Source organism: Schistocerca nitens, chromosome 3, assembly GCF_023898315.1.
Source record: "Schistocerca nitens isolate TAMUIC-IGC-003100 chromosome 3, iqSchNite1.1, whole genome shotgun sequence".
NCBI classification, from domain to species: Eukaryota; Metazoa; Arthropoda; class Insecta; order Orthoptera; family Acrididae; genus Schistocerca; species Schistocerca nitens.
In genome coordinates, this window is record NC_064616.1 from 293,453,140 (window position 1) to 293,475,302 (window position 22,163).

Genomic DNA, 22,163 nt, shown 5'->3' on the forward strand with positions numbered 1-22,163 from the left:
CCGTAGCAGTCGAACGGTTCCGGACCGAAGCGCCTAGAACCGCTCGGCCACCGCGGCCGACCCATAGTATTGAAGATGAAGTGCTCATAGGTCTTAAGGTATGCGTTTTTGAGCCCTTTTTTACTAGATTTTTAATTCGAATACGTTTTCCTATCATATCCCTGAATAATGACCATGCCTCCTAGGACACACTGTGTACTTAATATACCATGGATAAATCCTGATTTGTTGCCCATGACAAACTGGAGCAAGAAATATCAGCTTTAGGGAAGAGAGTTGTATCTCCAAATACTTTTCTGACTTTTGCCTCTTTTCCAGGCCAATAATAGAGTTGTAATATTTTTATTCTCTTTTTAAATGATAAGATTCACTTTTTGTGTGATTCAGTCATTTTCAGAAATTACAAAAATTTCTCTGTGAAAGTTAGTTTTTTCCAAATTTGAAAAAAAGAATAGGTTTCACACAGTAACTTGGTTATCTGCCTAGTAACAAATATTCTATTGAAATTTAAAAGTGTTACCATCGAGGAAATACAATTTGAAATAATAACTATTGCAAAATAATACAAATGTCCATTTGCATGGCCGGTAATATTGTTAACACATTAAAGAAACTCAGTTCATTTAGAAATGTCATATGTTTCGTGGTAGGAAACCTCCTTCCATTTCAGGGTACAAGATGGTGCAAGACCGACAAAGTGTGGTCCACAGGTTATATAATTTGTTTTAAAAATATACATAATTTTACTCGCCGTAATATTCTGTAACTAAAGGCTTAATAATGTCTTCCAGTATATTATATAGCACTTAAATTTGTAGAACTCTAAGTATTTTCAAATGCTACACGAAACACAACCCTTTGTCTCACAACAGAAACAGAATAAAATGATGGAAACTGCTTCTGGCGGTCTCTAGTGCCCATTCTTTCCACGTAATTATGAAATCGGTCACTAGATTAAAACACCGACCAGGATACTCCATGTGTTCCTAAATACACTATCCTCAAGGTACAACACCATCCTCTACTGCAAATAACAAACAGCTACAGAAACGTCTTTATTAATATTAAGATATGTATTTTTTTAGTAATATTACAAATATAAATATCATAATCTCACATCTGTACATATTATTATACAAAAATTTTACATGTTATTCACAAAAAATACAATGACCCCTGATGATGGTGAAACTTCACCGAAAAACGTATGAATGTTAAAGAAGTATTTACGTTTGCTCAAGACAGAATACTGTTACTGCAATTATATATTTGAAAGCAAAAACCGAAAAAAGTAAGCTTGAGCCAAAGGACGAATGTATTAAGAAATCACTTAAAGGGTCAGAATGTTTCGATATTTTCAGCTGAGAATGTGTATTAGAATCTTACTCTTTACGCAACACAGCGAGAGCTCGTGATTATGACACAAGGAACATGCAAATAACTAACTAATTATCTGCATTCGTGTACTCTCTTCATTTCATAAAGGAAAAAAGTACTTGTTGACAACTGTTGTTGTGGTCTTCAGTCCGGATACTGGTTTGATGAAGCCCTCCATGCTAGTGTATCGTGTTCATGCCTTGTCTCTCTGCGTTACTACTGCAACCTACATGCTTTTGAGCCTGCTTACTGTTTTCGATCCGCGGTTCCCCTCTTCACTTTTAACCCCACACGCTTCTTTCCTTTACCATACTGACGATTCCTTAACGTCAGAGGATGAGTATTATCAATCGTCTTTTAGTCCGATCGTGATTTAAATTTCTTTTACCTCCATTTCGATGCCGTAACTCATCATCTAATCTTCGGCTACTTCTGCGGCACCAAATTTCAAAAGTTTCTACCTTCTTCTTGTCTCAACTCTTACCGTCCATGTTTCGGTTCCATACAAGTCTACACACTCCCGAAAAATACCTTCAGCAAATACTTAATAATATTCAATTTACATTCACTGTCAACAATTTTATTTTTTCAGAAACTTTTCATTTGCTGTTGACAGTCTGCATTTTATACCCCTTTCTACTTCGGTCATTGTCAGTTATCCTGCTCGCCCAATAGGAAAACTCTCAACAATCAAATATAGAAGATGAATCACTTTCTCGTCAGTCCAGTGTTTAAGGCAACATTTTAAAAAAAATCAAGCCGCAGCCTGAACTCAGAACCACTATTTTAATGCAGTAGAACGTTTATATGGAGCCGAACGACGATTGTGGAATATGGAATCTGGCAGCCAAAATCGAATTTCTAGAATCGCTATTGGAGTGCAAAATTGTTGAAGTTTCTGTAAAAGAAGGAAAGAAGATTAGTGTTTAACGTCCTGTCGTCAACGAGACGAACACAAGCTCGGATTAGGAAAAGAGTGGGAAGGAAGTCGGCTGTGCCATTTTCAAAAGAATCATCCCTGATTTGGCTCGAACCGAATTAGGAAAATCAAGGAAAACCTAAGTCTGGTTGATCGGACGAAGATCTGAACAGTAGTCTTCCCGAATGCGAGTACAGTGTGCTAAGCACTGCATCACCTCTCTCGGCGAAGCTTTCACGGCTACTTATTCATGTATTGCTTGTTGGCTTTGGTCCCGTGATCCTCTTCCAATGTTTGTTTAATAATTTATCTGACGTTTGGCCAGCACAAGTCACTGGCATTGCCAGAGATTCACACACTTGCTCACCACCAGCAATGTCTGTCAGTCGTGCTGACGAAACGTCAGAAAAGTCGCAATGAAATTAAATACGGGTCTACCTTTCTACTAGTACACAATTATTGTTTTGCTTTAATACCCAAACATGTTCCACCACAGTGTTGGCTTCCCCAGTGGGCTTTTCTCTTTTATTGTATATTGTTTATGTCCTGTGGCTGCCAACCGAAGTCAGCAACAGGTCATTAATACAGCACGCCATCATTGCTGTATTTGGCTTGTCCTGAGCTTCGGCTGGTTTATATTTATGTGTCAAAAGTGTTTTTGTTGTTTTTGTATAGATGAAGTGACGTTTTCTACAGCTCATTTGTGAATCCTGCGTCTTGTTATGTTACCATGGGTTGCAGATACGTTTCATTGCACAATTTACCCTTGTGTGTCCAAGCGACAGCACCGTAACAAGACGCAGGATTCACAAATGAGCAGGAGAAAACGTCGTTCCAACTACACAGAAACAAAAAATACGTTTTTTACGCAGATATAAACCACTGTATTAAGGGTCCATTCCCATCAGTCAATCTATAAAATTAACGATTTTACGATTTTTTTTTGGGAAAACGAATGAAGCAAGCAACGTAAATCTTTTTAAACATTATTCGTTGATTATTGGACAACATCTTCCGATTTCTTTAAATAAATTCAGTCAGCATTAAGCCCCCCATCCTAGCAGTTAAAGTTGCTCTGTCCAAAATGAAGGGTGTCCTGTGAAAGATATAGTTTTGCAGTGTGTTTTTGGCCACTCTTTTTGCAATCACTAACGAATAAATTAAAATAAAAAATTAGACTATTACTCCTTGCGGACACGTCCGAAGAGTGATTCAGCCAAATTTCAAAAACATATCGATATTAGTGTGCACCCAATCCATTACGTCAACTTGAAACACAATTCATCTTAAGCCGACGGAATGGATTACAGGCGCACTAAGAAAGATATCTTTCTGAAATTTGGCAGAATTACTCCTCTGGCATGTCCGCGGGGAGTAGTAGGCTAATTTTTATTTTAATTTATTCATCAGTTATTGGAAATAGCATGACCAAAAAAAGTCAAAATTATATCTTTGTCTCAAACCTGTGCAATTTGATATTTTTTTTCAGATTTCAAAGAAACTGTGTTATTACTGCGTGTGCAATATTCTATGGATTAAAGAAATTGTACCGGCCAGTGTGGCTGGCTGGTTCAACGTGCTACAGTCTGAAACCGCGCGATCGCTATGGTCCCAGGTTCGAATGCTGCCTCGGGCATGGATGTGTGTGATGTCCTTAGGTTAGTTAGGTTTAAGTAGTTCTAAGTTCTAGGGGACTGATGACCACAGCAGTTAAGTCCCATAGCGCTCAGAGCCATTTTTTAAACAAATTGTTTTTTGATTACAGATAAGATTTCCAGACTGCAGCACTTCGATCATGGGCACACCTCATTTTGGACAGAGCAACTTTAACTCCTGGGATGGAGGGCTTAATGATTACCGAATTTCTTTAAAAAAAATTAGATGTTGTGCAAGAATCAATAAATAATGTGCAAAAAGATTTACGATGATTGCCTCCTTAGTTTTTCCAAAATAGTCGTAAAATCGCTTATTTTAAAGGCTGACAGAGGAGAATGGACCCATAATTTAGACCTGAGGCTGATTTCAGTTGGCAGTCACAGGATACACACAATGTAAAATCTAAAGCCCACTGACGGTGCCACCACTGTGGTGAACCCTGCTCGGCTATCAAGGCAAAACAATAATTGTGTACTTGCAAAATGGCGGACCTATGCCTAATTTCATTATTATTTTCTGAAAGCATGGGAGGAGCTGAAAATTCCGATATGATAGGCAGAAAAAGCATTTAACAAACGTCGGCCGAACATACCGAAACGAAAGCCAACAGACCGTACGGCATTGGAGCGTTTGGACGAGCAACCAAATGTGATATTGGAAAGTCAGTTTGCTAAATACAGTGGTCAGCAGGGCACACGAAGGTCACGATTATGAGGAGCCGCAGCGAATACGTGCCTGGTGGTGAACTCAGAGGCCATCCCCAGCCCCTGTGTGTTGAAAGCACTGGCGGAAGCAACGAGCAACGCAACGGCGCTGGCGAGCACTGCAGGTACGGCGGCCATGGCTGGGACTGTGAGGTGGCGCCCCGCGCCGCGGCTATATACCCACACACACACCCGGACGTGCAGCCTTCAGCTTCCGACCTGACGTCACGGCATTCGTAGAAAAAAGAACGCCTGCTTCATTTCCTGCACTTATACCCTTGAGCCTAGTGTTTTCCCGCGCTGCTCACAGCTCGGTGCCGCCACGTCTACCGCCACACAATTATTTTCAGACAGAGCAAGAAGGCGCTGTGATTGCATGTACACTTGAATCCTACCATACCCAGGTCAGATTTTCGATGCTCGTGACCCGTTATCTCAAGTGTAGGTAAAGGTTACGATTATAAATATCTATCACGTAACTCATCGGGCAAAATATTAGAAACTCGCTAACATGAGCAACAGGCTGCTTGCGGGTATCGTAGGTGGTGAAGATCTGGTACCAGGCGGTCATGTCGCCCTCTACTACTAGTCATGGTAGTGAAGTGGTGTGCACATTCCAGTTGCTTTTGTGGATTAGCGCAGTAACACGTGGAGACGTGATGGAATGGAAGAAAGGAGTTGTCGTGTTTGGGGATGCCCCTGACAACATCGTGAATGAAGTTGGCCGATTTCGATTTTATCCGTACTACATGAGAGGTCGTGGTTGTGAATGTCAATGTTAAAAAATATATCGGCTCAACCACTTGTTTATAGTGTAAAACACTAAGATTGACGCGTTTCGGAAGTCAAGCTTCCATCATTAGAATAATAAAAAGTAAAAGAACCTGTTAAAACTCGCTAAAATGGAACATGCACAAGGCACGATAAAATTAATAATAAAATTAAAACATCGTGGCTACTTCCCTTGTTGCAGTGTGTTGATACAAAATAATTCCTGCCATCCTAATGGCCAGAAACTTTCTGCTTTTAGATCTTTGATAGATAGAGCCTTTAGAGTCCCTATGAATGAAGAAGACAGATTGACTGAGCTGAGCATCGGGAAGCAACTAACCAGAGCTAACGGATATCACCAAAACGTTGTCAATAAACTAATACGACAGAAACAGCTCGCGAATGCAAGGAAAAATACAGCAAATAATATTACGAGAGTCACATTACCATACTTCGGTGATATTTCGCAAAAAGTGGCTAACATTTTCAAACCTTTTAAAGTTGATACCGCTTTTCAGACCAATAATACGCTGAGGTTTAAACTAAGAAATAATTTACAGCAGGAAAGCGATAAATATGAGAGAGCTGGGGTCTATAAAATTCAGTGTAACACGTGCAAGGCGAGCTATGTAGGCCAAACTGGTAGGTCCTTAAAAGTACGTTACAAAGAACGTAGCGATGCTTTCCGGCTTAATAATTTCGAAAAGTCAACTGTAGAAACGCATATTTGGGAAACGAGACACTCCATGTTGAGAATAGATATGGATCTCGTTATTTTTCATAGACAGGACAAAGGCAAAAAGCTGGATCTACTAGAACAGCTGGAAATTACGATACATAGCGTGGATAATCAGAACACACTGAATGAACAGCTAACTAGTGATACAAATAACTTTTTCAAACATTTCACTGGTTTCTTTTAGTAACTACATTTTTAGCAATTGGCAGGATACCATTATTTCATGAGGTCCTTGGAACATGTATACGTTATCTGTTTGTATAGACATCTCTGTGACTTCCTTGTTTACTTGCGCGTGGGCTTACTCGCGTTTCAGTATCGTGTTTGGCTACGTGGTGTGTGGTATCAACGAACACGCACGGGTGGTTTACGACGATAGAAGAGAGAGCCATGTGGTTAGATGTTGAACACCATAGGCGACACCATTTTAGTGTTTTTTTATATTTTGACGACTATGTGGAGATGCACCTTGGAAGACACGGCTGCAACAAGGGAAGTAGCCCCGATGTTTTAATTTTATTATCAATTTTATTGTGCCTGGTGCATGTACCATTTTGGCGAGTTTTAACGGGTTCTCTTGCTTTTTATTATTCTGATGATGGAAGCTTGACTTCCGAAACGCGTCAATCTTAGTGTTTTACACTATAAACAAGTGGTTGAGCCGATATATTTTTTAACATTGAAGTTGGCCGAGTTTTTGGCTTATCAACGCGGACTGACCAACGTATATGCAATGGATGGTGTACCACTCACAGCAATGTAACACAGTGTGAGAAAAGTGGCCGTAATAAGATACTAACGGACAGTTATTGCAGATATGTGTCACGCCTCGTCAGTGACAATCGGTTTCAAACGCGACAGTAATTGCCGCTGTCAGTAAGAGTAGATCCATTTCAAAGAGTTTCCTTGTAGCTACAAATATGCCGGAACTTACCGACAACTTCAGTAGAGAAACGGGGATTACCGATCATGATTTCATTATAGCAAATATAGCTACGAAAGTTAATAAATCAGTCAAGAAGGCAAGGGAAAATTTTTTCTGACAGATAGAGCAGATAAGCAGTTGTTAGCATCTCACTCAGACAGTAAATTGAGGTCACTAAGTTTCAGTAAGATCGGCGAAGTTAAAGCAGATTGTAAACTGCGATCTGGAGAGTTATCAGCCTAGTAAGTGGATTAAGGCTAGAAAAGACCCACCATGGTTTAATAACGAAATTCGGAAAATGCTGAGGAAGCAGAGGCTGTTGCACTCTCCGTTCAAAAGAGAACACGCAAATGGCGGTAGGTGAAGGATAGTAGAATTTTGGGCGTCTGTGAAAAGATTTAACCGTAAAACATACAACAGCTGCCACTGTCATACCATAGCAAAAGATCGGGCAGGGAAACCGAGAATATTCATATGTAAAACCGCTAAGCGTGTCTAAGGCTTTCATCCAGTTGCTCATTGACCAGTCTGATGTTGCAGTTGAAGACAGCAAAACTAAAGCCGTTCACGCAGGAGAATCATACAACATACGATCGTTTGACCAACGAACGTACTCTCGTACGGATGACATAGTAAAAAGCATCCCTGGCGTAGAGAAACAACTACGAGAGTTGGAAACAAATAATTTGAGCTGCCGAGAATTGGTTCAAATGGCTCTGAGCACTATGGGACTTAACATCTGGGGTCATCAGTCCCCTAGAAGTTAGAACTACTTAAACCTAACTAACCTAAGGACATCACACACATCAATGCCCGAGGCAGGATTCGAACCTGTGACCGTAGTGGTCGCGCGCTTCCAGACTGTAGCGCCTAGAACTGCTCGGCCACTCCGGCCGGCTTGCCGAGAATTCTTCCGGGTCGTATGGTCGTGGTCCATGGAGCTCTTCTATCCCTGCCGTTTCGTCCAAAGCTACGTTCGATATCTTCGGAGGTGCTCCTGGTTGTGCTGAGTCTTGCTGACTGACTAGTCAGACGTCGAAGAACGTCCTAAATATCGTGGAAATAAGGCGTGGTCTGGATTTCATGTAATAACAGAGATAAACCTTGTCAAGGATAAATAAGGACAAATAAGTTCCCGGGACCGAATGGAATCTCAGTTCAGTTTTACAAGGAGTACTCTACGTCTTTGGCCCATTACCTAACTTGCACTTACCGCGAATCTCTCACCCAGCGCAAACCCCCATGCGACTGCAAAAAAGCGCAGGTGATTCCTGTACATACAGGGTGAAAATTATTGAACTATATGAAAAAAACGTAAATTAGTACAAACTACGGCGTGCACACACTTTATTCAACATGTAAACGTCACTAAACATAGTCGTATTTAAGTTATGACATCTCGAAATCAGTCTCACTTTTGATAATGAGGAAGAAATCATTTTCCAAAACTTCACGTACCGTTCGGAAGTCACCGTGCCATCAAGGAATATCGCACCGATTATTCCGTGACTGGAGATTGCACACCACACAGACACCCGTTGAGGGTGAAGAGACATCTCGCGGATTCTCAGTCATCCAAATGCGCCAGTTTTGCTTATTGACAAACCCATCCAAATGAAAGTGGGCTTTGTCGCTAAACCGAACAACAATTTGCATATTAATTCCGATAATGCCCCGCAACCTAACGTGCAGTTTGAACGTCGTAATGCAACCGTTCAGAAGTTATGACGATTTTATTTCACATAGTTCAATAAATGTCACCCTGTAAGAAGCTTAAAGAGATGGACCCGCAAAATTACAGAGCAATATCCCTAACATCGGTTTGCTACAGAATCCTTTAACATATTCTCAGTTCGAATATAATAAACCGTCTTGAGACGGAAAAGCCTCTGCCTACGAATCAGCACAGTTTTATAAAGTTTCCCTCATGTGAAACTCGAGTTGCTCTTGCTCAACAGGCAGAGTCCATATTTATACACTACTGGCCATTAAAATTGCTACACCAAGAAGAAATGCAGATGATAAACGGGTAGTCATTGGACAAATATATTATACTAGAACTGACATGTGATTACATTTTCACGCAATTTGGGTGCATACATCCTGAGAAATCAGTACCCAGAACAACCACCTCTGGCCGTGTTAACGGCCTTGATACGCCTGGGCATTGAGTCAAACAGAGCTTAGATGGCGTGTACAGGTACAGCTGACCATGGAGCTTCAACATGATACCACAGTTCATCAAGAGTAGTGACTGGAGTATTGTGACGAGCAAGTTGCTCGGTCACCATTGACCAGACGTTTCCAGTTGGTGAGAGATCTGGAGAATGTGCTGGCCAGGGCAGCAGTAGAACACTTTCTGTATCCAGAAAGGCCCCTACAGGACCTGCAACATGCGGTCGTGCATTATCCTGCTGAAATGTAGGGTTTCGCAGGGATCGAATGAAGGGTAGAGTCACGGGTCGTAACACATCGGAAATGTAACGTCCACTGTTCAAAGTGCCGTCAGTGCGAACAAGACGTGACCGAGACGTGTAACCAATGGCACCCCATACCATCACGCCGGATGATACGCCAGCATGGTGATGACGAATACACGCTTCCAATGTGCGTTCACCGCGATGACGCCAAACACGGATGCGACCATCATGATGCTGTAAACAGAACCTGGATTCATCCGAAAAAATGACGTTTTGCCATTCATGCACCCAGGATCGTCGTTGAGTACACCATCGCAGGCGCTCCTGTCTGTGATGCAGCGTCTAGGGTAACCGCAGCCATGGTCTCCGAGCTGATAGTGAATGCTGCTGCAAACGTCGTCGAACTGTTCCTGCAGATGGTTGTTGTCTTGCAAACGTCCCCATCTGTTGACTCAAGGATCGAGACGTGGCTGCACGATCCGTTACAGCCATGCGGATAAGATGCCTGTCATCTCGACTTCTAGTAATACGAGGCCGTTGGGATCCAGCACGGCGTTCCGTATTACCCTCCTGAACCCACCGATTCCATATTCTGCTAACAGTCATTGGATCTCGGCCAACGCGAGCAGCAATGTCGCGATACGATAAACCGCAATCGCGATATGCTACAATCCGACCTTTATCAAAGTCGGAAACGTGATGGTACGCATTTCTTCTCCTTACACGAGGCATCACAACAACATTTCAACAGGCAACGCCGGTCAACTGCTGTTTGTGTATGAGAAATCGGTTGGAAACTTTCCTCATGTCAGCACGTTGTAGGTGTCGTCACCGGCGCCAACCTTGTATGAATGCTCTGAAAAGCTAATCATTTGCATATCACAGCATCTTCTTCCTGTCGGTTAAATTTCGTATCTGTAGCACGTCATCTTCGTGGTGTAGCAGTTTTAATGGCCAGTAGTGTAGATTTCCGAAAAGCGTTTGTCACGGTGCCCCACTGTAGGCTTTAAATGAAGGTACGAGCATATGGAATAAGTGCCCAGATATGCGAGGGGCTCGAAGATTTCTTAAGCAATGGAACCCAATATGTTATCCTAGACGGCGATTGTTCATCAGTAAGAAGGGTATCGTAAGAGGTGCCCCAGGGATCTGGGTAGTAATCGTCGATTGTTTGCTAATGGCTCTGTGATGTACAGGAAGGTGTCGAAATTAGGTGACCGTAGGAGGATCCAAAGTGACTTAGACAACATTTATACATAGTTGCTGTTATGAGTGGCAGCTAGCTCTTAATGTAGAAAAAGGTAAGTTAATGCGGATGAGCAGGGAAAAAACTAGTAATGTTCGGGTACAGCATTAGTAGTTTCCTGCTTGACATCTTGTTTAAATATATGGGCTTAACGTTGTAAATTGATATGAAATAGAAGGAGCTTGTCAGTATTGTGGTGGGGAAGGTGAATGGTCGACTTTGGTTTATTGGGAGAATTTTAGGAAGGAGTGGTCCACCAGTAAAGGAGACCGCATATAGGACTCTGGTGCGACATATTCTTGATTACTGGTCGAGTTTTTGGGATCTGTACCAGGTCTGATTGAAGGAAGACATCGAAGCAATTCAGACGCAGTCTGCTATATTTGTTCACGGTAGGTTCGAACAGCACGTAAGTATTGAGGAGATGCTTCGGGAATTGAAACGGGAATCCCTGGAGCGAAGCCGACGTTTTTTTCGAGGAACACTCTTGAGAAAGTTTAGAGAACCAGCACCTGAAGCTGGCTGTAGAAGATTCTACTGCCGCCAACATACATTCAGCATAAAGACCACGAAGATGAAATACCAGAGATTAGGGCTCAAACGGTGGCATATAGTCAGCAGTTCTAGTTGCCAGTGGAACAGGAAAGGAAATGACTAGTAGTGTTATGGGGTACCCCAGCGCCACGTACAGTACGGTGGCTTGAGGTGTATTTATGTAGATGTAGTTGTCCTGTATGGAGTGACCATGACCATACCGTGAATGAATTTGCACGATGTTTACTGTATCAACGCATCTACACAGAATGGTGCACCACTCGCAGCATTCTAACAGGGTGTTAGAAAAGTGGTCGTAATAAGATCTTAACGGATAGGGTGTGCAGACATGTGCCACACCTCATCAGTGGCAATCTGTTCCAACCCCGACAGGAATTGCTGCTATCAGTAAGCGCAGATCCATTTCAGTCTCCGAGTGAACACAGTTCATTAATCGCAGTGGTACATAGTCTGAACGTCTTCAGTGGACCAAACAGGAAGAAACAAAGATATTTTGATTGCTGGTGACTTTAATACAGATTTTCTAGTGCAATCTTCCAGTAAACATTCACTGCAGCTAGTAATGTTGTCTTTCAATCTAACTCACACTGTAAACTTTCCAACTAGGAGCCCGCATCTCGTGGTTGTGCAGTAGCGTTCTCGCTTCCCACGCCTGGGTTCCCGGGTTCGATTCCCGGCGGGGTCAGGGATTTTCTCTGCCTCATGATGGCTGGGTGTTGTGTGCTGTCCTTAGGTTAGTTGGGTTTAAGTAGTTCTAAGCTCTAGGGGACTGATGACCAAAGATGTTAAGTCCCATAGTGCTCATAGCCATTTGAACCATTTGAATCCAACTAGGATCACTAAATCTTCAAGGACAGCCATTGATAACATTTTCATAGACAAAGCAAAGGAACAAAATCATATCATAAAACCTGTTATAAATGGACTATCAGATCATGACATGCAGCTCCCTGTTTTAGATGTAAATTGTAAGCAGATTATCAAGACTGCTAAATCTGAGTACAGGAGAGTAATCAATCAACCAAAAATTGAGTGTTTTAGAAAACTGATCAAAGATATGAACTGGAAAGATGTTTATAGTGCTCATGACATGAATGAAAAATATAACACATTCATGAACAATGTCAGTACCATGTTTGAGAACTGTTTTCATCTAAAAGTTACTCAAGTTAAACAGAAGTCTATAATAAAACCATGGATTACACAAGGAATAAAGATTTCCTGTAAGACAAAAAGGAAAATGTATCTGTCGACCAAGAATAGCTCCAATGCTGATGATTTAGCTAAATACAAGGAATACTGTAAAACATTAAAAAAAGTAATTCAGACATCTAAACAAATGCACTACGAGAAGAAGATAGCAATGTCAGGGAACAAAATAAAAACAATATGGGATATAGTGAAAGAGCAGACTGGTAGAACCAGAAAGGGACAGGAGCAAATAGCACTAAGGGTAGATGACACATTAGTAACTGATGGGCATAGTGTGGCAAATCTATTTAACAAGTACTTTATAGCCGTTACTGATAGAATGGGACTTTCAGGATCAGTAAATAATGCCCTTGAATATCTGAAACTAGCCTTCACAAATAGCTTCAAGTACATGAATATATCACTCACTTCACCAAAAGAAATAACTTCCATAATAAAATCTTTAAAAACAAAGCATTCTACTGGGTACGATGAAATATCAACAAAGTTAATTAAGGCATGTTCTTGTGAGTTTAGTACAGTTCTAAGTTACTTGTGTAACCAGTCAATTATAACTGGGACATTTCCTGACTGGCTAACATATGCAGATGTTAAGCCTCTATACAAGAAAGGGGATAAAGAGATACCATCAAACTACCGACCGATTTCACTTTTGCCAGCATTCTCAAAAATTTTAGAAAAAGTAATGTACAGGCAGCTGCTCAATCATCTGACCACAAATAACATATTATCAAGAACACAGTTTGGATTTCTGAAGGGTTCTGATATCGAGAAGGCTATTTACACGTACAGTGAAAATGTACTTAATTCATTAAATAACAAATTACAAGCAGCAGGTATTTTCTATGATTTGTCAAAGGCATTTGATTGTGTGAACCACAACATCCCTTTAAGTAAATTAGAATTCTATGGTGTCACGGGCAGTGCTGCAAAATGGTTCAAGTCATACCTCACTAACAGGAAACAAAGGGTGTCTGTGCAAGGGACTAGTGAATTACGTCATCAGTCATCATCAGAATGGGAAGAAATTACATTTGGTGTCCCACAAGGATCCATCTTAGGGCCATTGCTTTTTCTTGTGTTCATTAATGGTTCAAATGGCTCTGAGCACTATGGGACTCAACTGCTGTGGTCATAAGTCCCCTAGAACTTAGAACTACTTAAACCTAACTAACCTAAGGACAGCACATAACACCCAGCCATCACGAGGCAGAGAAAATCCCTGACCCCGCCGGGAATCGAACCCGGGAACACGGACGTGGGAAGCGAGAACGCTATCGCATGACCACGAGATGCGGGCTGTTCATTAATGATCTCTCATCAGTTACACTGCCAGAAGCAGAGTTCGTTTTGTTTGCAGATGGCATAAGTATCGCAATAAATAGTATGTCAAGTGTAGTTCTAGAAAGATCTGCTAATGATATTTTCATGGATATTAATAAATGGTTTAAAGCCAACTCACTGACATTAAACTTCGAAAAGACTCACTATATGCAATTCAGAACCTGTAGGAGGTTTCCACCCAGCATGTGCATAAAATACGAAGAAGAGCAGATAGAAGAGGTTGACAGTCTTAAATTCCTGGTATTACAACTTGATAAGAAATTCAGTTGGGAAGAGCACACCACAGAACTGCAGAAACGCCTTAACAAATCTGTATTTGCAATTCGAGTGTTAGCAGACATAGGCGACATAAAAATGAAAAAGCTTGCATACTTTGCCTACTTTCATTCCATAATGTCATATGGTATAATATTTTGGGGTAACTCTTCAAATCAAACAAAAGTTTTCAGAGTCCAAAAGCGTGTAATACGTATTATTTGTGGAGTAAATTCACGGACGTCCTGTAGAAACCTCTTCACAGAACTGGGTATACTATCTACTGCCTCTCAGTATATTTACTCATTAATGAAATTCGTCCTAAATAATATATCTCTTTTTCCAACAAACAGCTCAGTTCATACATACAATACCAGGAAAAAAATGATCTGCACAAGGACTTAAAAGCACTTACTTTAGTTCAAAAAGGGGTCCACTACTCAGGAACACACATCTTCAATAATTTGCCAGTAAACATAAAAAATTTAGTTACAAATAAAGATCAGTTTAAAAGGAGCCTGAAAGACTAACTAGTGGCCAACTCCTTCTACTCCATTGACGAATTGTTTAATAGGAAAAAATGATGTGTTGTATATATTCATACTATAAGTATCGTTATTTCAACTTAAAAAAAAAAAAATAAAATAAATTGACAGGTTCCACATCCACGAGGATCTCCTCAGCACGGATCTATGGAACGAAAAACTAATCTAATCTAATCTAATCTAATAAACCCAGAAACTGGACGGTAGCTGACTGGACGCGTATACTATGGTTCAAAGAGTAGCGATTTTTCATTTGAAAACATGAAGCAAGGTGGCAAATGCACCGACGGCACAATGAATTGTTTAACCCACAGTGTTTGAAGGGCGTAGATCAGGGTGAAGGTGGTTCCAGGGTGGTTCCAGGGTGGTTCCGGGGTGGTTCCGGGGTGTTTCTGGTTTTTTTGTCCTCCCATGATTTTGTTCCCATTCAGTCAACTTACCGTGATTACGAACCAGGCCAATTATAACAACTTTTTTTTTTTTAAAAAAAAGTAAGTGCTGCCGTTTTACGCGCTATCTGTGGAAATAGTAGTTCAGGCTGGAGGCTGTTCTGTGTTGTTTTGGGGGCCATTTTCGTAGCATGACTTGGGAGACTTATTTAGGTTGTCGTGGACTCGGACGTTTGTCTCAAAAATTTCGGTCACCAACTGCAGTCCTTTCTTCTGCATCCTCATGATGATTATGTTGTGGATACTCCCACCTTCCAAGATGACAACAACCCTGTTCATAGGGCTCTACATCTATATCTCCATATATACTCCGCTAGCCACGAAGCGGTGTGTGGCGGAGGGCACAATTCGCGCCAAAATCATATTTATTCCCCCTCCGTTCTACTCTCGGATCGCGCGAGCGAGAAACGACTGTCTGAACGCCTCAGTACGAGCTCTTATTTCCCTTATCTTTGAATGATGATCATTACGCGATTTGAAAGTTGGTGGTAATAATATGTGCTCTACATCCTCGGCGAAGATTGGATTTCGGAATTCTGTTTAGAGCGTCGTCTATCTGCAAGTGTGTCCCACTTCAAACTTTCTATGAGATTTTTAATGCTCTCGCGATGGCTAACTGTACCAGTCACGAATCTTGCCGCTCATCTTTGGACCTTCTCAATCTCTTAAATCAGACCCAACTGGTAAGGGTCCCATACACATGAACTACACCAAGAATTTATTTTCTGAAAATCCTGATTGATTTGTTCACACAACTTTCGTGTGATTCTGCTTTCCTGTGGACTACAGCATCATCGGCAAACAGTCTAAGGCCGCTGTCAATACCATCAACCAGATCGTTTGTGTAAATCGTAAAAAGCAGAGGACCTACTACGCTGCCGTGGGGCACACCTGATGTTACTCTTGTTTCTGTTGAAGTTACCCCGTTCAGGACGACATACTGCTCCCTGTCTGTTAGAAAACTTTCTATCCAACCGCATATGTCATTGGATAGACCATAAGCGTGCACTTTTTGTAGCTCCACACTTACATTCCTGGCTCGACCGACACTCAGTCACCATATCCCACCTCGACTTGTCCTCTAAACCAGCCGATCTTAATCTCTTGAAAAATGTCTGGTATAATTTTGAACAGAGTATGAAGTGTAGCAGTCAACATCTTCCATCTATCTACCAGCTACATACATACACTGTAAGCCACCATATGGTGCATGTCGGAAGGTACTTTGTACCACCATTTGTCATTTCCTTTATTGTTCCGGTCACAAATAGAGCGAGGGAAAAACGACTGTTTTCAAGCTTCTTCGAGGTACTTACACGAAAGGCACGTTGGAGGCAATAGAATCGTTCTCAAGTCAACTTTAAATGCCGTTTCTCTAAATTCTCTCAACAGTGTCTCTCAAAAAGAAAGTCGTCTTCGCTCCAGAGATTCCCACTTGAGTTCACGAAGCATCTCAATAACGCTCGTGTGTTGATTAAACGTATCAGTAACAAGTCTAGCATGCCGCCTCTCAATTGCTACGATGTCTTCATTTAATCCGACACTGTCCTATGCACGGTTACATTTACAGGTGAACCACACTTTCCTAAAACTTTATCAATAAACAGAAGTCGACCATTCGCCTTCTCTAATACCGCACTCACGTGCTCGTCCCATTTCATACCGCTGCCTAGATATTTAATCAACGTGACTGTGTCTAGCAGCATACCACTAGTACTGTTTTAGAACATTACGGGATTGGTTTTCCTACTCATCTGCGAACACTTACATTTTTCTACATTAAGAGCAAGCTGCCATTCATCAGACCAACTACAAATTGTGTCTAAGTCCCTTGTATCCTGCTCCAGACACTCAAGAAGCACACATTCCCGTATACCACAGCGTCATTACAAACAGGCACAGATAGCTGCTCATCCTGTCAATCAGATCATTTATGAACATAGAGAATAAGAACGGTCCTATCACTCTTCCCTGAGGCACTCCTGACGATACCCTTGTTTCCAATGAACATTCGCCGTCGAGGATAACGTACTGGGTTCTGTTACTTAAAAAAGTCTTCGAGCCACTCACATATACGGGAACCTGTTCCGTATGCCTGTAACTTCGTTAACAGTCTGCAGCGGGACACTGTGTTAGGCGCTTTCTGGAGAGCTCGATGGGATCTAATCATTAATGAGTTTCTTCAGCTGGATAAGGCATAACTGAAAAACAATGGGGACTTTATCACTGAATTGAGGCCACTGTCAAGGCTAGAGGAGTTGTTACGCGGTATTAGCGTCATGTCTCCTGGAGCTGACAAATTTTTTTGTCTGGTATGGTCACTTAAGCCACAGTGTCTGCATTACTGGCAACACGCCTTGATCGACTGGAACAACAGTTGGAAGTAGAGTGGTATAATATCTCCCAAGATGATATCTGACACTGATCTTCTCTATCCATGATTGTAGGTCTGCATTGTACGAAGAGAAGGCTTGAAGTAACTTTTGTCTCCAGGTGTATGAGCGTGTTATTTGAATGATATACACCGCCCTTCCAAAAGATCTGAGACCGATTTTATTCTTAGCGTATAAGCTACGTCAGCGCAGTAACTATGATGGCAGCTTCAACTAACAACTGTAAACAGCGTATGTGCATTCGACCAGTCGGTAGTGAGCAGGCAGTGTTAAGTAGTCTACATGTGGCTATAGTGTGTCAACTTCGTTGTTTGACAAATCGCAATGGAACAACATCTTTAAATTAAGTGTTCAAAACAATTTCCAGAATGTTTTGAAGAAGAGAAACGTGTGCGTCAAGTTTGTCCTGCATAACTTGACTCCCGAACAAAAACGCCACGTGGACGCCTGCAGCGACTTGATTGAAATGCAAGACGTGGAAAAATCTTTCCTGAAAAAATTCATCACAGATGACGATACTTGATGTTATCAATACCTGAAGGGTCAACGATTTGACAACGTAACCGACATTCACGCCGATGTGACGCATGATTTGAACAACATCCCAAAGAAGGACTTTTCTGGCAGTTTCACAGGGTTGTGCGAACGTTCTGTCCATTTTATTCAAGTGGACGGTAATTATGTAGAACACTTGAAGCATTGAACCACCATCTCATCTTTTCTTTATCATTTCTTATTAATCCATCCTCGAAACGTTCTGGGCTGAGATGGTCCAGTGCCCAACGAATGTAATATGTGGCTGAAACTGATTCATTCGAGCCCATTGTCTCAGGGATTTCGTTTTAATTTTCCACTAGCGCTTCTGAATTTCCCCAGGAGCGTACGATTTCGTAAGACACATAAGGACTGGCCAACACAAATTGTTACCAGGTTGGGGTCAAATCCTCTTTAGACTAAAGTTTCCCAAACTGATGTTACGCGATGTTCCGTAGGATGTGATTAAGTATGTAATATCTCTTTATATTCTACTAATTATCCCTGCACAATTCTATGAGTGAATTACGTTTCCTACTTGACCATCTATATAATCGCAGAATCGATGCGCAGAGTAGTACAGTACTATTAATATTCCATGAGCGCATAATTACTCTTTGTAATATTCTCTCTGGTGCGTTGAGAGGACATCTAGGATCTTCTCCTTGCTGAATAGCCGCATTGAATAATTGTAATTTTGCCATCGAGATTACTGGAAGAAAGAGATTGAAAATATATTCTACTCAAGAAAGTATATACTGAGCATTTACATCAAAGGTGTGCAAGGAATTTCATTATATATGTATTCTCTAATTGGAAATTTGCACGGAGGTGTCTTTTCGATTGGGAATCGGAAGATAACTTCCGATGAATTGGAAACGAACCTGCAATTATTAGATCCAAGAGCTCCATTATTTCATCGGATAATTAAACTCTATCAAAGCCCACTTTCCGCTCGATCTGAGGTTTCCCGACTGACTACACAACGCAAGAAAACCAAGACATTTTATTTACACAGGATTGCAGATCGCTTCGAATCATCGAGACTGCGGACAAGGAGAGTCATCGTCCGATTCTGATTAAACAAGTAAAGCTTCATTATAACTTTCTTGAGTGACTGTGATGACTGTGATATGGCTGCTTATGAATGAGATAATTAATAAAATACTAATAACTAACTTTCCTCCTCACCAGCAATCAGTATAAACACAATATTAATTAAAATTATAAGTATTCCGCGAAAAACTGTAAACAATATGGCGTATTTTCGACATTATGACGTAATAATTGCTTCTTTTTTAAATTTTATTGTGATTTCTGTGTCATTAGTTGTGATTTAAAATTGAAGTCAATACTGAATAAAACAAAATTTTCTCAATTTTTAAGATTTTATTAACCTTCAGGTTAAACAAAGTGTTCATCAAAGTATCAGGATTCTCAAAGTATTCCACCAGAGGAAAATTTAGGGAATCCCTGCTCTGCCAGGTAGGCTGTGTTTAGTATCCTAAGTACCGGGCGCACGGGGCTCCCCCCTTCGGAGGTGCGAGTCCTCCCTCGGGCATGGGTGTGTGTATTGCCCTTAGCATAAGTTAGGTTAAGTTAGATTAATTAGTGTGTAAGCCCTGGGACCGATGACCTCAGCAGTTTGGTCCCATAGTCCTTACCACAAATATTCCTTTTTTTCCCTAGGTATTTATGCAGCCCGCTATCTGTCAGTGTAAAGCGAATACACGGACTGGGGCTGCTGGACGCTTATTATGTGGAGCAGGACGCAAATTACCTCGCAGTTTAGCGTCCTCAGGCACTCGACACTTGTATGTGGAACAAGACGGTGAACTGGCCAGTTTTGAAGAGGGAAGCGATGTCTACAAATACATAGTTAGTGCCCTGTGGGATGTCAAATTTAGAGGAACTTTCCGATATTTTGATGGACCGATTTCCACATTTTGTTAAGAAATCCGACATGGGTGTCTGTATACTACAAAAGAGGTTCAAAATTTTGAGCTACAGCTTCATCCGGGCCCTGAGGACTGACATTCTGTCGCGCTGACCACTCAGCTACAGGGGGTGGACACCTCCAGATTACATTCGTAATGAAACACTGAAACTCACTACCACCAGGAAGAATCCCTCTAGTCTGGGATTCTGGACAAGTTGTAACAATTCAGAAGGATATAGTGATTACAAAGAGCTACAAAGCAATCTGTCTTCTTAGCACCTTGGGTAAAGTTCAAGAGCACTTGCTGTGCAGTAGACTACAGTCCCGCAGGGAGCTACATGACCTCAGCCAGAGCCATTTCGGCTTTAGAAAGGGCAGATCCAACGACGTGGCAATTAACTGTGCTGTCAGCATTGTGGACAACTGTAATAGCAAGTACGATACTGCAGTGCCTGCATTATTCTGATGACTATATACTGCAGTGACCACAGCCGTTACAAAACACATCAGATGAATTCGCAGTTGCGAATAATGACTACCATCAGCTGTAGAATGGAATGACGACAATGAAAATTTGTGGCGGACCAGGACACGAATCCGGATTTCCCGCTTATCGCGAGCAGTTGTGTTACCATTTGGCTATCCGTGCACATCTCACGGCCAGACCCAAACTTCCATATGTCGCCAACCATACGTCTATGGTCCGGCACAAATTTTTCATTGTCGTCATTCCATTCTACAGCTGATGGTAGTCATTATTCGCAATTGCGAATTCATCTGATAGTAGCAATTATATCGTAGAGATCGTGGTTGACATTGTGGGTGCAATTGATAGTCTGTGGTGACAGGCAACGTTTGTAACAGACCTTCCTAGATTATTGGAAAGGGCGCAGTGTAGCGTGGGGCGCAACATCCAATAAAGTGAAGAGGCGAGTCATTAAGGGCTGTCCACAGAGAAAAAATTTTCCGGGACCTTACCCTTGAGCCATTTCTAACATCTCGGAATGAGGTGTCAGAAATATTAGGCTATGCTGATGAGATGCTGGTTGTAGTTGCAGAATACTCAAGAGCAAGACTGGAAAGGAAAGCATGTGGTGTGCTTGCACAGGTTGAAATGTCGCTAATGGATTTGGTACTCAGGTGACATCCAACGCCAAGCTCACATTCGAAGCAACTGAGTTCTCCTGGTAAACCAATTCTTACTGCTTCTCTGCTGAGAAGACGGTACTCTCTGCCTATATTTATATTACAGGTTTTCCTCTTGTGACACTCTAGTCGTCAATTCCGCATTACATAAGGATATCCCCGAGGGAAATGGGACCTACAGTTTAACTTGGAATCCGAACCACTCGTCGTTTCTGGCAATACTTCACGTCCCTGAGAGGCGAATGCTAGGTTAAACCGTAAACTGAAAAATCCGTGGTCCAACTGGGATTCGATCATGCGAGCTCTCGTTTTCCAGGAACGCACTTTCCCTTTAGACCATCTGCGCCGAAGGCTTGTTTGTTGTCTGCATATAATAAATGTATGACTTTACAGATATTGCAGCGAGCTGTTGTTCTTGCAGTGTGTTGCACTGGTTAGGGTCGCTGACTGGCGTGCTGTGGGCTGCCAGTTCAAACTATCTATTATTTAGTATTTATCGTTTCTGGGTGGTGCTCGAAATATCTGATGTTTCTAATGTTTGTATTCTTGTGAATATTCGATGTTTGTATAAATGCCAGATATCTGGAATACGGGATGCTTGTATAAATAGCTGTACTCTCCGTCGAGGAAGTTAGTTCTGTTCTGGCTGTATGTTGGTGCTCGTAATAAACTTGCTTTCAGTCCTAAGTGTTATATTTCTTTAATGAACCGGCTTTCGTGTATGGACTGTGTGATTACACAGTGACATTGTTCGGTGGACGCACCTGGTGCTTCAAAACATCTACATCCATGTGTCTCCAACTGGGCAATGTAAAAGCTGTCACCTACCGGAATACAAACAGTTGTGGAGGACCACCTTTACCTCGCTTCTCTCATACTCCAGGCTGTAAGAGAAGAGATACAGCATTTCATGGCAGCCAGAACTGTTGGGCCGAGTACAGAAGAGAGACCAGCCATGAACGTCGACCGCATACGTCTGAAGGTAATACAGAACGTCAATATTTGGCACCAATCTCCACCAGCCGAACACTCCA

General features: G+C 41.7%; 1 protein-coding gene across 2 annotated transcripts in view; it reads right to left on the minus strand.

Moving 5' to 3' along the window:
- The window catches only part of LOC126248264 (uncharacterized), a 127,410-nt gene that overhangs the window by 8,961 nt on the left and 96,286 nt on the right, over positions 1–22,163 (minus strand). The window contains exon 1 of one of the 2 annotated variants that reach the window (XM_049949116.1): positions 4,688–4,799. The exons of the other annotated variant lie outside the window; for it this stretch is intronic. Within the exon in view, the coding sequence (XP_049805073.1) occupies positions 4,688–4,794 (107 nt within the window). The 5' untranslated portion in view covers positions 4,795–4,799. Of the gene's footprint in view, positions 1–4,687; positions 4,800–22,163 lie in introns of those variants that run through there. 2 annotated transcript variants of the gene reach the window in all.